At 42.2% G+C, this 16,912-nt stretch overlaps 1 protein-coding gene across 10 annotated transcripts in view; it reads right to left on the reverse strand.

The window, feature by feature from the left end:
* Positions 1-16,912, reverse strand: part of kdm2b (lysine demethylase 2B) — a 74,401-nt gene that overhangs the window by 12,342 nt on the left and 45,147 nt on the right. For 5 of the 10 annotated variants that reach the window (XM_062958741.1, XM_062958745.1, XM_062958748.1 and 2 more), the window contains 3 exons: positions 6,401-6,754; positions 3,548-3,691; positions 3,235-3,324 (listed from right to left, as the gene is read on the reverse strand). In XM_062958741.1, the coding sequence (XP_062814811.1) occupies positions 3,235-3,324; positions 3,548-3,691; positions 6,401-6,754 (588 nt within the window). The remainder of the gene's footprint in view (positions 1-3,234; positions 3,325-3,547; positions 3,692-6,400; positions 6,755-16,912) is intronic. The other 5 variants (XM_062958742.1, XM_062958744.1, XM_062958743.1 and 2 more) reach the window with 5 other exon arrangements.

Below are 16,912 nucleotides of genomic sequence, written 5' to 3' on the forward strand. Positions count from 1 at the left end.
ACAAGATGAGACCACAGCAGATGATGATGATGATTATTATTATTGACACCCCAGGATTCCTTAATTTTCATGACCCCATCCACTACCTCTCCCTTAACCCTTTCCTACCCAAGGAGCCTATGAGAGTTTTCACTTTGGGCATATCTATAATAATAATAATAATAATTATTATTATTTGAAACACAACAAGATGATTCCACAAATTGATGAGTTTACAAATTAAGCACCAAAACTTCATGTTATACAACAAATTTGACAGAAAAAGTAGTTCGATACGCAGTCATGTTATGTTCTAATAACTGTATTTACGAATTTAGCACAAAAATATCACGATATATTGAAAACATTGACTACAAAAATGGCTTGGATTATCCAGAGACTTGGATAAGCGAGTGTTAAATAAGTGAGACTCTACTGTACTTATATATCTGTATGTATCTATATACATTAATTTTATATATGAAATTTCCCCTCATATGTTTGCAGGTCTTTGCAAATCCTATATGCATATAGTTCCATGTATCTGTATATCTATATCCATAGATATACATTATTTAACCTACTGATGCCTCGATTTATGTAATGTTATTGGTATCTATTTTTATTTTGCAGTTTACCAGTAGCTGCTTCATTTCCCACCCTTGGCTTATACTCGGGTCAATAAGTTATCCTAGTTTTTTGTGGTAAAATTAGGTGCCTCGGCTTATATTCGGGTCGGCTTATACTCAAGTATATACGGTAATCTTAATACTCTCCAAAAAAAAAATTCTTTTAAGGGAGAGAGAAATAGATCAAAGAAACAAAAACAGAAGAACGGAAGTCACGAACAATAATCTTTTAGTAGTAGTTTTTTTCTCTCCTCAGTTTTTTTCTTTTCCTTTTTTCCTACTCTTCTCTGTTCATTCAATTGTTCCCCCACTTTTTATGCAGTTAAAACTTTTATTTTAATTATCTATAATTCCAAGCATTATCTACTGGCAAAGAGCTCTGAGTGTGTGCCTCAGAGAAATTCTTCCCCAGAGCTTCCCTGCGACTTAGTTTGGGCCCCGAGCTTAAAGAGAGTCCTCACCCTTGCAGGGAAGCTAGAAAAGACCCCAAATCTTCTACAATTTCTTTATTAGCGACATTTATATCCCATCCTTCTCACCCCGAAGGGGACTCAGGGAGGTTTACAAGTATATATACATACAATTATATATATATATTATATTATACAACTATATTGCAATATTATTAGTAATATTGCATGTAATATAAATTTACAATTATAATAGTAAATTATAATAATTATATTATTATTATTATTGGCCCATGGTGGCACAGTGTGTTAAAGCACTGAGCTGCTGAATTTGCGGACCAAAAGGTCCCAGGTTCAAATCCCAGGAGCAGAATGAGCGCCCGCTGTTAGCCCCAGCTCCTGTCAACCTAGCAGTTCGAAAACATGCCAATGTGAGTAGATCAATAGGGAAGGTAATGGTGCTCCATGCAGTCATGCCGGCCACATGACCTGGAGATGTCTATGGACAACGCCGGCTCTTTGGCTTAGAAATGGAGATGAGCACCAACCCCCAGAGTCAGTCACGACTGGATTTAACTTCAGGGGAAACCTTTACCTCTACCTATAATTATTATTACATTGTTATCTATATATATAAAAGGGTAATGAAATTTCGGCCTAGGACAAAACAACAAAACTACACATCCCAGAAACACTAAACTGGGCAGCACAACCCCTAATCCATGCATCTACGTTCATACAACAAAAAGAAAAATAAAGTCCTAATTAGAGGGAGAGGAATAATTGTTTTTATCCAATTGCTGCCAGTTAGAAGGTTAAGCTCCACCCACTTGGTCTCCTAGCAACCCACTCAGCCCAGGGGACAGGCAGAGTTAGGCCTCACAAATGAGAGTAGATGAATAGGTACCACTCTGGCGGGAAGGTAACGGCACTCCATACAGTCATGCCAGCCACATGACTTTGGAGGAGTCTACGGACAATGCCAGCTCTTCATCTTAGAAATGGAGATGAGCACCAACCCCAGAGTCAGACACGACTGGACATAATGTCAGGGGAAAAACTTTACCCTTTACCTTAACTACCACCAATTCCTCAATACAGTAGAGTCTCACTTATCCAACACTCGCTTATCCAACGTTCTGGATTATCCAATGCATTTTTGTAGTCAATGTTTTCAATAAATCATGATATTTTGGAGCTAAATTTGTAAATACAGTAATTACTACATAGCATTATTTTGTATTGAACTACTTTTTCTGTCAAATTTGTTGTATAACATGATGTTTGGGTGCTTAATTTGTAAAATCATAACCTAATTTGATGTTTAATAGGCTTTTCCTTAATCCTTCCTTATTATCCAACATATTCGCTTATCCAATGTTCTGCCGGCCTGTTTATGTTGGATAAGTGAGATTCTACTGTACTAAAAGTGTTATTGAAGGCTTTCATGGCTGGAATCACAGGGCTGTTGTGTGTTTTCCAGACAATATGGCCATGTTCCAGAAGCATTCTCTTCTGACGTTTTGCCCACATCTATGGCAGGCATCCTCAGAGGTTGTGGGGTATATTATATTACACCTCACAATCCCTGAAGATGCCTGCCATAGATGTGGGCGAAACATCAGGAGAGAATGCTTCTGGAACATGGCCATATTGTCTGGAAAACATACAACAACAGTTGGCTTAAATAATATTGTGTCTGGAACATGGCCAGACAGCCCGGAAAACACACAACAACCCAATACTGAAGATCTTTGGAGGGATCTAGAGGAGTTGCAGTTCACCTACATCCAGAGCGAAATATGAACCCAAACAATGATAGATCTGGACCAAACTTGGCATGCATACCCGATATATGCCCAAATTTGAATACTCCTTATTATCCAACATTTTCGCTTATCCAATGTTCTGCCAGCCTGTTTATGTTGGATAAGTGAGACTCTACTGTACTTTATCTCCCATACCACCATAGTTTGCCACAGCAATGCGTGGCCGGGCACAGCTAGTTACATCATAATATTATTATTGATTAATGCCAGACTGCATTCTAGTCTCAAAACACAAACAAAGGAGCCCCTGGGGAGAGTGCTTAGAAGGGGTGGCTCCTCAATTGAACCTGCTCACCTAGCTATAGGGTACGACCAAAAGGGAGGACTACGCTTGCAAGAAAGAAAACAGCAGCCTAGCACTGGGTGCGACTTCATTCTAGTGACACTCACTTTCCCGGTTTTGCCGGCATGGTTGCACTTTGGACATTCCCAGCAGTTGGGCAGCTCCTCGTTCACCACGCCGTCCGATTCGCGCACCTGGGAGGGAGAGGGGGAGAGAGCATGGGCATGAGGGGAGAGCTGGGCGGGTGAGGCCGGACCGGGGCTAAAGCGTTGCCTGAGGGAAGGAGGGCCACACTAACGTCTACCACTACGAGCCTGAGATCCGTCCGCCACTGAGCCAGAGACATCGGCGTCGCCTCCCCACTCGCCTCCCCCTATCCCAGGGGGCCACTCACCCCTGCTTTCCACCGGCCCTTACCTTAAGGCATCCTGGGTGTATGATTTCGTTGCAGATGGAACATTCCATAAGCATGAGATTAAACTTGCCCCCCTCCTCCTCCGCCGTGTCTTCCTTCCCTGCTTCCCCACACACCAGGCACACAGCCGTATGGGGCAGTACTGGCTAAACACCCGCAAGGGAAGAAAGGAGAAGAGGGTCAGGATGCGGGTAGCAATGAATCAGCGCCGGCCCCTGCCAAAGAATTCCCTCCCCGAGCTCTCGGCATTGGGCATGGCTTTGTGGAAAGGCCCACAACGCCTGGGGGGAGTGGGGGGCGGGGCGGAGGGGGGCACAGAGCTCTCCGCTTTGCCTACAGTTGTCCGTTGTTTTTCTTAATCTGTTCGTCCTATTATGCTTATATTATTGATGTACAGTGTTCCCTCACTTATCACGGGGGTTACGTTCCAGGACCACCCGCGATAAGTGAAAATCCGCAAAGTAGGGAAACTATATTTATTCTATTAGTGGAGGAGAGCTAACCACAGACCGCTTACTACAATGCAACCTATACTTTATTTTAGCAGTTGCAATATACAGTACACCGGCAGAGAAGAATGACAGAAGCTAAATAACCCTTTTTTATTTCCAACCTTCCCTACCTTTATTTCTCCCTTTACTCCCTTCCAAAACCCTCGAAACAGCGAAAACATCACAATAAATAGTGTACAGTGTTCCCTCACTACTTTGTGGTTACCTTTGTGCGGATTCGCTGTTTCGTGGTTTTTCAATAAACTCTAAAAGACTATTATAAATCATAACAAATTACAATTTACAGCCTAAGGAAGGGAGGAAGGAGAAGCCAAAGGGAGAGAAAAGGAGCCCAAGCGGCAACGGGAGGAGGAGGAGGCGATTTATCAACACCCGATTGGTTGATAAAGACTTACAATAGTGTATAACTACTAACATAATGTATAAATATTAAAATATAGTGTCCCTACATCGTGTATTTTCGCTTATTGCGGGTGATCCTGGATGTAACCCCCGCAATAAGTGAGGGAACATTAACATTAATTAATTAATATTAATATCAATATTATATATTGTATGTATATATACTTGTGAGTCCCCTTCGGGGTGAGAAGGGCGGGATATAAATGTTGCTAATAAACAAACAAACAAATAAATAAATAATATTTATTGAAAACCTGCGAAACAGCGAGGGCGCAAAAAGCGAACCGCAAAGTAGTGAGGGAACACAGTACTCTGATGGTTGTTTATGTGATTTGAATATCTTGTAAGCTGCTTTGGGTCCCGTGAGGGAGAAAAGCAGGATATAAATAAAGATTATTATTATTATTATTATCATTATTATTATTATTATGGCAAAGCAGTGATTGGGCTCTTGCTTCAAGTCCCGCTACCATCCAAAGCAGCATGCCCGTGGTTTTCAACTCAGCCCCACAAAATATTATTTTCATTACTATTTCCCTGAAATGCACCCTATAACCCTTTCTTTGTGATGGTTTGGCCACTCCACACACCACCCCGGAATGGTACATTTGAGGACCATGAAAAGCCTTTTTCTGAAACAAGAAATAATGATCAGAAAGTGAATAAAAATTCCTAGGATCCATTCTTGTCGTTAATTTTAAAAAAAGGAACTGGTTGTCAGAAGCCTGGTTACTGGTATAGATTTTTGCTCAATATCTGAAAAATATGCACCACGATAAAGGTTCAAAACATAGCACACAATATGTATATTAGAGCATCATATACATAATAATGTTAACAATAATACAAATTATTGTTAACATTATTATTATTAAATCTGGATGATTGCCGTCTATAAATCTTTGTAAGTTATGACTGTGTGCCACTACAGCTGACAGAATTTGGTTATCAGTTGTATTATTATTTGTATTATTGTTAACATTATTATGTATATGATGCTCTAATATACATATGGTGTTCTATGTTTTGAACCTTTATCGTGGTGCATATTTTTCAGATATTGTTTAGAATAGACAGCTGTGTTTAGTTATTATTATAGATTTTTGCTCAGTCAACATAACAGGGCCTCTTGGCCTATAGCAGTGGTTCTCAACCTGTGGGTCCCCAAGTGTTTTGGTCTTCAACTCCCAAGCAGCTGGTAAACTGGCTGAGATTTCTGGGAGTTGTAGGCCAAAACACCTGGGGAGTCACAAATTGAGAATTTGTGAGCAGAATTTTGAACCCGTAAGGTCAGAATCAAGCAGAAAATGCATGGGCTGCGGGGAGGGGAGTGGGATTGGTGTACGAGGGCTATCCACAAAGTAGGTTACGTTTTGGATTTTAAAAAGGACAAAGTATAGGATAAATCATTTATCCCCACTGAAATCTAGGCACGTTTCATATAGATAAATGAGTTTGAAAAGGTCTGCCCCAGTAAATTTGCCGCCTCTCTCCTCCGTTTCCAACAATGAGCATTTTGGCTACGCTGCAGGAAGGGAGAAGGGGGAAGAGCTGAGGACACAAGCGGGGAATTTACTGGAGAAGTACTTTTCAAACTCATTTCTCTATATGAAACGTGCCTAAATTTCAATGGGGATTTCATGAGATTGTAGTATTGGAATGTGTCTTTCAGCTGCATATGGTAAATGATTTATCCTATACTTCGTCCTTTTTAAAATCCAAAATGTAACCTACTTTGTGGATAGCCCTCGTCTGTTTGTAGAGCCCAGTATAGCATCCAAGTCACTCAGTGAATAGAGACGTAGATGCCATTCCAGAGCAGTGGCAAGGGACCAGCCACTTTCAGCCACTCAACTAACCCTTCCAAAACTCTGCCAATCCAGCATTTGGGGAAAGGGAGCCCTTTCTGCCAGTTAGAGCAGACAAAAACGGGTCACAGACCTGGCTTGCTTTGCAGCGCTCTACGCCCTCGTCCACAAAAGTCGAGATCACATTTGTTTTGGGGGCCGGAGAAAGACTCGCCAGCATTTTCCTGGCCGGACAATGCCGCGCAGGCGACCGGAGGCTTACCGCAATGCACTGCCGCATAATGCAGGACTGCTTCATGCGGCCGGGCCCGCCAAACTTCTTCATGTCCTTGCAGAAGTGGCACTCGCCGCACTCGGTGCGCAGGCAGGCCTCGCACTTGCGGCATCGTGTCCTTCTCCGGCGGGCGCCAGCCGTGGTCCGGTTTGCGGCGAGTTTGACAGCAGAGCTGGGCCCCAGTTTGCCTTTGGGTCGCCCAACGGACCGGTTCTGGGGGGAAACAAACACAACGCCACACTTTAACTAAACGCCGAGAATTAAATCCTGATCGTGAAACGGCACCAAAGCTGAACAATGGAGAAATCACACTGAAGTCATTAATACAGGCACCCTACAAGCGAGAATGGAGGATGAAAAACAGACCTGATATAAATTCTTGGTTTAATAAAATTTTGGAAATTATGAACATGGATAAATTAACATACTTATTATCAAACAATCAGGGCAAACCAAAAAACACTAAACAGATTGGGAATTGATAAAAACTATTTTAAAAATGAGAAATATAAAGTTATAATATAAAGAAATATCAGATATGTAAGAAGGGCAATAGAATTGTCTCAGAACAAAGATAATCAAACAGATGCAGAAACAAGATAGAAGATACAGTAGAGTCTCACTTATCCAACATAAACGGGCCGGCAGAACGTTGGATAAGCAAATATGTTGGATAATAAGGAGAGATCAAGGAAAACCCTATTAAGCCTTAAATTAGGTTATGATTTTACAAATTAAGCACAAAAATATCATGTTATACAACAAATTTGACAGAAAAAGCATTTCAATACACAGTAATACTATGTAGTAATTACTGTATTTATGAATTTAGCACCAAAATATCACGATGTATTGAAAACATTGAGTACAAAAATGCCTTGGATAATCCAGAACATTGGATAAGTGAGTGTTGGATAAGTGAGACTCTACTGTATAAAGGTACCGGCGGTACCAAGGGAAGAATTTAAGGAACACCACATAATAGATGGAAGTCGGTTTTAATAAATGTGTATTTTGGTCATGTAACTAGGTAAAATTGTCTGTTTGATTAGATTAATGGGGTTTTTTTTGTTTTGTTTTTTAGTAGTAGATTGTTTTTTGATTCTGGGTTTGTTTGTTCTGTTTTTTGCTTTTGTTGTTTTTGTTATTATGTGTTTGGTCACTGTCAAATCTTCGTCATCACATTATAAACCACACCGTAATAAATGTTTGCAATAAAAATTTATTTAAAAAAAATACAGGCACCCTACAAACAACTCATAGTTAAGAATGGGGGTGAGGCAACAGGAAGGGAGATAAATCTACCCCCAAGGAAAGGAAATGCATTTCCTAATGCGTAATCATGGCGGAAAGGGGTCTCCACTGAAGCTTTATTCCCAATCCTTATTTCCACAACAAGCCATATTTTTCAAAATCCAATGATCACATAAGACAGAAAGTGACGTGAAGTCTTCTGAACAGGGGCAGAGACAGCAAAACAAACCCCACAGGGGTCTTAACTCTTCCCAAAGCTAAAAAATATTTATTTTTGGCCGGAATTACACTTAAAAAATATACCTGCTCAACTTAAAAACAAACCTACAGAACCTATTTTCTATACGTATAACTTGGGGACTGCCTGTACTGCTTTCCCCATACATTGTGTTGAAGCCACCTAAAAATTAAAAATAAAATTAGGTTAAGCAACAAGTGAAAGGTCTTGAATTCAAATTAGCTTTGTAGTAGCAAGTGTAGATTTATTTATTTTATTTCTCACATTTATATCCCGCCCTTCTCACCCAAAGGGACTCGGGGCGGCTTACAACAGTGGCAACAATTAGATGCCCATACAAACCAATATAAAACAGAACATAAAACAGTTAAAACTATTAAAATACATTATGAATTAAAAATATACAATAGATGAGTGAAAATATATAGGACTTTCTCTAAAGAGGCATTGCATATTTTATGTGTTGTTGAAAACTTTCATGGCCGGAATCACTAAGGTGCTGTCAGTTTTCCGGGCTGTATGGCCATATTCCATAAGCATTCTCTCCTGACATTTCGCCCACATCTATGGCAGGCATCCTCAGAGGTTGGAAACTAAGCAAGTGGGTATTATATAACAAAAAAATCTTGCTACCAGTATTTAAAAAAACTCTAAAAACAGAACAGTAAATAAAGAACATTCAGAAAATAGGGGAATTCCAGACAGGGAACAATCAGGGACAGCTAACACCTCCCAACAAAGGATTCCCCCAGGCAGGAAGCAGCCAGGCTTTGATGCTGCAAGGCCATTCAATGCTAATCAAGGTGACCAATGGCAACATTCACACTTGCCTCAGGTAGACGAGTTCTTTCTCCCACCCTGGACATCATTATACAGACATATAAACCCCGCTTGCCTAGTTTCCAACAGACCTCACAACCTCTGAGGATGCCTGCCATAGGTGCAGGTGAAACGTCAGGAGAGAATGCTTCTGGAAGATGGCCAAACAGCTGGGAAAATTCACAGCAATCTAGTGATTCTGGCCATGAAAGCCTTTGACAGTACAACACCCTGAATAGTGGAATATTCTTCCCACGATTTTGGTGGAGTCTCCTTCCTTCTTCCTTTCTAAGCATAGGCTGGATGGTCATCTGTCAAGAGGGCTTGGATGGTATTTTCCCTTATGGCAGAAGCTCCTAGGGGGGGCTCTTCTAACACAACAATTCAATAAAAGGAGGAGATCAAGCTTTTGAATAATGAACAGGACATGAGACAAGGACTCATCCTCATAGGAATTGGCTGGCTTTCAACAGCATGGATATATCTACTGTTTTTAGACAACTAAATAGTCTTTTAAACTATTTATTTATTAATGTTTACACTATTGTGCTATTTTTTTATTTATTGATATGTGATTATTGTCTTGTGTTGCACTATTTACGTTATTCATTGTTTTGTTTTAAGCTGTCCTGAGTCCCTTCAGGGAGAGGGGGCGAGATATAAATAATAATAATATCTTTATTTTTGTATCCCGCCTCCATCTCCCCAAAGAGACTCGGGGCGGCTTACATATGGCAGGCCACAGACATCCCAGTGTTTCTGACTCTCTCCACTGGTGTGGAATTTGCATAACCCCGCCCACTGCCTCTCCCTTCACCCTTTCCTATTCTTTTCTATGGCACACAGCAAACACGGGATTTAATCGACAACTGAACATACTGGAGAGGTTTGGGGAGAATTCACCATGATTTATAGCAATTGTAGGTTCTGGGATGCATAGTTTACTTGCAATCTAAGATGGATCTGGAACTCACTTGGCACACAGAACCTTCATGACCAAAACTAAATACAGTAGTCTCACTTATCCAACGTTCTGGATTATCCAACGCATTCTATGATTCTTGTAGTCAATGTTTTCAATGCATTGTGATATTTTGGTGCTAAATTCGTAAATACAGTAATTACTACATAGCCTTAATGTGTAATGAACTACTTTTTCTGTCAAATTTGTTGTGTAACATGATGTTTTGGTGTTTAATTTGTAAAATCCTAACCTCATTTGATGTTTAATAGGCTTTTTCTTAACCCCTCCTTATTATCCAACATATTCGCTTATCCAGCGTTCTGCCGGCCCGTTTATGTTGGATAAGTGAGATTCTACTGTACTAAAAGTGTTGTTGAAGGCTTTCATGGCTGGAATCACAGGGCTGTTGTGTGTTTTCTGGGCTGTCTGGCCATGTTCCAGAAGCATTCTCTCCTGACGTTTCGCCCACATCTATGGCAGGCATCCTCAGAGATTGTGAGGTATATTATATTACACCTCCCAACCCCTGAAGATGCCTGCCATAGATGTGGGCGAAACGTCAGGAGATAATGCTTCTGGAACATGGCCAGACAGCTCGGAAAACACACAACAACCCAATACTGAAGATCTTTGGAGGGATCCAGAGGAGTTGCAGTTCACCTACATCCAGAGCGCAATATGAACCCAAACAATGATAGATCTGGACCAAACTTGGCATGCATACCCGATATATGCCCAAATTTGAATACTCCTTATTATCCAACATTTTCGCTTATCCAATGTTCTGCTGGCCCGTTTATGTTGGATAAGTGAGACTCTACTGTATTATGATATTGTTATAATTGACTCAGGAGACATAGTGGAATGATGTCTTCCTGGCCCCCTTCTGCACTCTGGCCCAGATTATTATGATTATAATAACCTATAACCTATAAAGCTCTAAACGGTTCTGGTCCAGCTTATCTGTCCAAACGTGTCCCTCACTACGACCCACCTCAAAGTTTAAGATCTTCAGGTGAGGCCCTGCTCTTGCTCCCGCCAGCCTCACAGGTGCGGCTGGCGGGGACGAGAGACAGGGCCTTTTCAGTGGTGTCGCCCTGTCTATGGAATGCTCTCCGAAGTGAAGTCAGGCAGGCTCTCTCCCTCTTATCCTTTCGTAGGAAAGTTAAGACCTGGTTGTGGGACCAGGCCTTCGAACAACACTAGCAGCGTTAAGTATTATAATGTGTGCTGGAACTCAATTTGAGAAGACTCGCATTTTTAGATCTATTTAGTATTGTATTTTATGAACGTTTCTGTAATTAATTAGTTAACTATTTTAATTGATTTGTATTGTATTTTACATTTTTATATATGTGTGTTTTATTGTGAGCCGCCCTGAGTCCCCTTAAATTATTAAATAAATTATTATGATTATTATTATGATTTTTTTTTCATGTCAAGAGCAACTTGAGTCGCTTCTGAGTGAGAGAATTGGCCGTCTGCAAGGACGTTGCCCAGGGGACATTGCCTGGATGTTTTTCATGTTTTTTTACCATCCTTGTGGGATGCTTCTCTCATGTCCCCGCACGGAGCTGGAGCTGATAGTGGGAGCTTATCCGCACTGTCCCCGGGTGGGATTCGAACCTGGCAGCTTTCAGGTCAGCAACTCAACCTTCAAGTCACTTGGTCCACTACGCTATCTGGGGGCTCCATTATGATGATGATCATTATTATTATGATTTTTTTTTGTGTCAAGAGCAACTTGAGTCGCTTCTGGAGTGAGAGAATTGGCCGTCTGCAAGGACGTTGCCCGGATGTTTTTATCATCCCTGTGGGAGGCTTCTATCATGTCCCTGCACGGAGCTGGAGCTGATAGAGGGAGCTCACCCGCACTCTCCCCAGGTGGGATTCGAACCTGGCAGTTTCGGTTCAAATATTATCATCATCATGATTATCATGACGATGATAATGATGATGATAATATTCGTAATAATCATACAGTAGAGTCTCACTTATCCAACATAAACGGGCCTACACAACGTTGGATAAGCGAATATGTTGGATAATAAGGAGAGATTAAGGAGAAGCCTATTAAACATCAAATTAGGTTATGATTTTACAAATTAAGCACCAAAACATCATGCTATACAATAAATTGGACAGAAAAAGTAGTTCAGTATGTAGTAATGCTACGTAGTAATTACTGTATTTACGAATTTAGCACCAAAATATCACGATGCATTGAAAACATTGACTACAAAAATGCGTTGGATAATCCAGAACGTTGGATAAGCGAATGTGGGATAGGTGAGACCCTACTGTAATAATCATCATCATCGTCATGATCATGATTATATCGGATAATCATGATGATAATGACGATGATGATGATTATGATTATTACGAATATGATTATTATTGTGATTATTATGAATATTATTACAGTAGAGTCTCACTTATCCAACATAAACTGGCCGGCAGAACGTTGGATAAGCGAATATGTTGGATAATAAGGAGGGATTAAGGAAAAGCCTATTAAACATCAAATTAGGTTATGATTTTACAAATTAAGCACCAAAACATCATGTTATACAACAAATATGACAGAAAAAGTAGTTCGAATCGCAGTCATGTTATGTTGTAATTACTGTATTTACAAATTTAGCACCAAAATATCACGATGCATTGAAAACATTGACTACAAAAATGCGTTGGATAATCCAGAACGTTGGATAAGCGAATGTGGGATAGGTGAGACCCTACTGTAATAATCATCATCATCGTCATGATCATGATTATATCGGATAATCATGATGATAATGACGATGATGATGATTATGATTATTACGAATATGATTATTATTGTGATTATTATGAATATTATTATTGTGATTATTATGATTATTGCAAATATTATTATTACAATTATTATGAATATTATCCACAACCTGATGCATATTTTGCTCAAGAAAGGAGTGTCCTTCGCTACGGCAGCTCAAGGGGTGTCAAACTGCATTAACCTGACAGCGTAGACGCCAGGACACGCCTTCCTGGGCGGAAGTTCGTGACAGCAGAAGGGCTGCGGGTCCCTTTCGGGGTGCCCCATGCCTGGGAGAGGTGGAAACCACTTTCCACCCCCCCCCCACCCCCCTTGGCAGGATGAGATCTGGAAACAAAGAGAAGGAAAGACCAACTGGGATCCACCCACTGCAGAGATCACCCAGCCACACTTGCATCCCACCCAGATTGCCCAAAATGCCAAATTGCACTTTTTCCCCACTTCCTGGTGGAAAATCAAGACCCTTGGGGGAAGTTCTGAAGCTCCTGAGGGCACAAAGTGACTCCCATTAATCTGCTTTCCTGGAAAATATTGGTTTTCTTTCCAGAGGAGGGAGGAGTGGCAGACAAGGGAAGAGCGGCTGTTCCCACATTGTCTCCTCCGCCCGCCGCCCCCCTCCCCTCACGGCCTTTTTTTTCCCCTCACACTTTCTCTCTTTTTCGACCCCGTTCGGACCTGCTCTTGCTCCTGCTCCGAGTCGTAGTCCTCCTCGTCGGGGCTGACGGACATAGCCATGGCGCATGGCAAGCGGGCGGGCGGGTGGGCCGGCCTCCCCCACAGCTCGGCGACGGCGGAGCCCCACGCCCCGCACACTCACGCACACTCCGGGAGGAAGCGGGGGGACGGCGCCTTATATAGGCGGCCGTCGAACCAGGAAAAGGCGGGACTCCGGCCGCGCCGGCCAATGGCGAGGCGGGGCTCGTGGAGAACAAAGAGCGGCCCCCGATTGGGCGAGGAGCGAAAAGGGGCGGGGCGAGGGAAAAAAGGGGGGAAAATTGGGCTCTTCTGAGGTAAATTGGTCAGTGGCCCCAAGAGGGCCGAAAAGGGAGGGGCTCTGCTGTCGCTTTCTCTCACGGAAGGCCTCAGGGTATAATAATTAATAATAATTAATAATAATTAATAATAATAGGAGATGTAAGGAGTGTCTTGAGCAGGCCTGGGCCAACTTTGGTCCTCCCTCCAGGTGCTTTGGACTCCAACTCCCACCATTCCTCACCGCCTCAGGCCCCTTCCTTTTTCCCCTCAGCCGCTTAAGCTGTGAGGAATGGTGGGAGTTGGGAGTCCAAAGCACCTGGAGGGCTGAAGTTATTATTACAGTCTCACTTATCCAACTTTCTCTTATCCAACATTCTGTTTTATTTTATTTTATTTATTTGTTTATTATTACAATATTTATATCCCGCCCTTCTCACCCAACAGGGGACTCAGGGCAGCTTACAATAAAACGCCCCTGGTGGCACAGTGTGTTAAAGCGCTGAGCTGCTGAACTTGCGGACCAAAAGGTCCCAAGTTCAAATCCCAGGAGCGGAATGAGCACTCGCTGTTAGCCCCAGCTCCTGCCAACCTAGCAGTTCAAAAACATGCCAATGTGAGTAGATCAATAGGTACCACTCCAGCGGGAAGGTAACATGCAGTCAAGCCGGCAACATGACCTTGGAGGTGTCTACGGACAACGCCGGCTTTTCGACTTAGAAATGGAGATGAGCACCAACACCCAGAGTCGATCACGACTGGACTTAGCGTCAGGGGAAGCCTTTACCTTTTTTTACTATATGACTGTATTGCAGTATTATTAGTAATATTGCGTGTAATATAAATATACAATTATAATAGTGTATTATAATTATTACATTGTATTACATTATAGGGGAGCCCCGGTGGCAAAGTGCATTAAAGCACTGAGCTGGAGACCGAAAGGGAGCGGCCACTGTTAGCTCCAGTTCCTGCCAACCTAGCAGTTCGAAAACATGGCAATGTGAGTAGATCAATAGGTACCGCTCCGGTGGGAAGGTAACATTGGCGCTCCATGCCAGCCACATGACCTTGGAGGTGTCTATAGACAACGCCGGCTCTTCGGCTTAGAAATGGAGATGAGCACCAACCCCCAGAGTCAGACATGACTGGACTTAACGTCAGGGGAAAACCTTTACCTTTACCTTATTACATCATAATATTATTATCAATATTATATGTACAGTAGAAAATGTATTACATTTTAACTGTAATAGAAGTTGTGGGAGGTGTCTACACTGGTGAATTAATGTACTTGGACACTGCTAGCACTGCCATGCCTCAAGCGTATATTATTAATAATGATGATAATGATAGGAATTGTAAGGTGTGTCTATACTGTCAAATGAATGCACCTGGATGCTGCTAGCACTGCCATGCTTCAAGGGTATAATACTTCATAATAATAATAATAATAATAATAATAATAATAATAATAATAATAATAATAATACATAATAATACATAATAATAATACATAATAATACATAATAGAAGTTTTGGGAGGTGTCTACACTGGTGAATTAATGCACTTGGACACTGCTAGCACTGCCATGCCTCAAGCGTATTATAATAATAATGATAACAATAACAACAATAATAATAATAATAGATAGTATTTGAAACCTGCCTCTTCTAATGGCTAGAGACAGGCTATGACAGTCAAATAAGACACCTGCAACAAAATACATATATCAATGAAAGCAACAGTTGTAGTTTGGTACTCATTGGCAGAGAAAGCGAGAGACCCTGTCAAACTACAACTCCCAAGTTTCCAAAGCAAGGAGTCATGGCAGTTCAAATGGAATCGAAGTGCATTCCAGTTGTCCCTTAACAGTTGTGGTTTTGACCTTTGTGGATCTGACTGAAAATCTCCAGGCCTCTGGTGTGACTTGTATGCTGGAGGACTTGGAGGTTTTTTTAAAAAAGAAAGAATATCCCTCTAGGAATGTCTTCTGTCCTCCAATGTGATTTCTGCAAACACGTGGGCCTTTGTGGCCTTAGAGGGACAGAGTGTCAGCAAACATTGGCAGCCACTTGATCAAGACTGCAACCAACGTGAAGCTTGAAACCGGTGCATCTCATTTCTGATCAAAGATATTACAGTGGAATTATCTGTCGGGATTGATTGCAGTTTCCCAGTGGAGTGGGATTAATGGGGAACAGAGATCCCTGCAAGCCCCTTTCACGTAGTCCTCCTTGTGCAGTGGTATAACCCCATCCATTCAAACACATGCATGAACGATATAACATGCAAAGAGATTGACTGAGGATGTGCAGCACAGCTGCTGAAGCCACAGATTTGAATTGAACAGAATGGGGAATTGCAATGCATGCTGCCTTGAGGTAATGATTTCCTCAGTCACCCTTCCACATTCACTGGGACTAGAGCAGGTAGAGGCAAACCCAGGCTCGGGGCCGCTTGGGCTCTTCTCAGGCCCTCCTCTCTCTCACCATCCTATACCTCCTTCCTTCTCACTTTCCTTCCTCCCTCCCTTACCTCCCTCTTTCTCCTTCCTTCCTTCCTTCCTTCCTTCCTTCCTTCCTTCCTTCCTTCTTTCCTTTCTTCCCTTTTGTCTTTCATTCATTCCCTCTTTCCCTCCCTCTTTCTCCGTCCCTCCATTCCCTTCCACCCTTTCATCTTTCCTTCCTTCTCTTTTTCCTTCCTTCCTTCCTTCCTTCCTTCCTTCCTTCCTTCCTTCCTTCCTTCCTTCTTGTCTTTCCTTCCTTTCCTCTTTCCTCTCTCCTTCCCTCTCTCCTTCTTTCTCCGTCCCTCCATTCCCTTCCACCCTTTCGTCCTTCTTTCCTTCTCGCCTTCCTTCCTTCCTTCCTTCCTTCCTTCCTTCCTTCCTTCCTTCCTTCCTCCCTCCCTCCCTCCCTCCCTCCCATCCATCCTTCCCTTCTGCCTTCGTCCTTCCCTCTTTCATCCTTCCTTCCCTCTCTCCCTCTTCCTTCCTTCCTTCCCTTTTGTCTTTCATTCCTTCCCTCTTTCCCTCCCTCTTTCTCCCTCCCTCCATTCCCTTCCACCCTTTTGTCCTTCCTTCCTTCCCTCTTTCCTTCTTTCTTCCTTCCATCCTTCCCTTTTACCCTTTCATCCTTCCCTCCTTCCTTCCCTCTCTCCCTCTTTTTCCTTCCTGCCTGCCATCCATCCACCCCTTTTGTCTTTCTTTCCTTTCCTCTTCTCTCCCTCCCCTCCCTTCCCCTTTCTCCCTCCATTCCTTCCCTTCCACCCTTTCGTCCTTCCTTCCTTCTCTCTTTCCTTCC

This window comes from Anolis carolinensis, chromosome X, assembly GCF_035594765.1.
Source record: "Anolis carolinensis isolate JA03-04 chromosome X, rAnoCar3.1.pri, whole genome shotgun sequence".
NCBI lineage: Eukaryota > Metazoa > Chordata > Lepidosauria > Squamata > Dactyloidae > Anolis > Anolis carolinensis.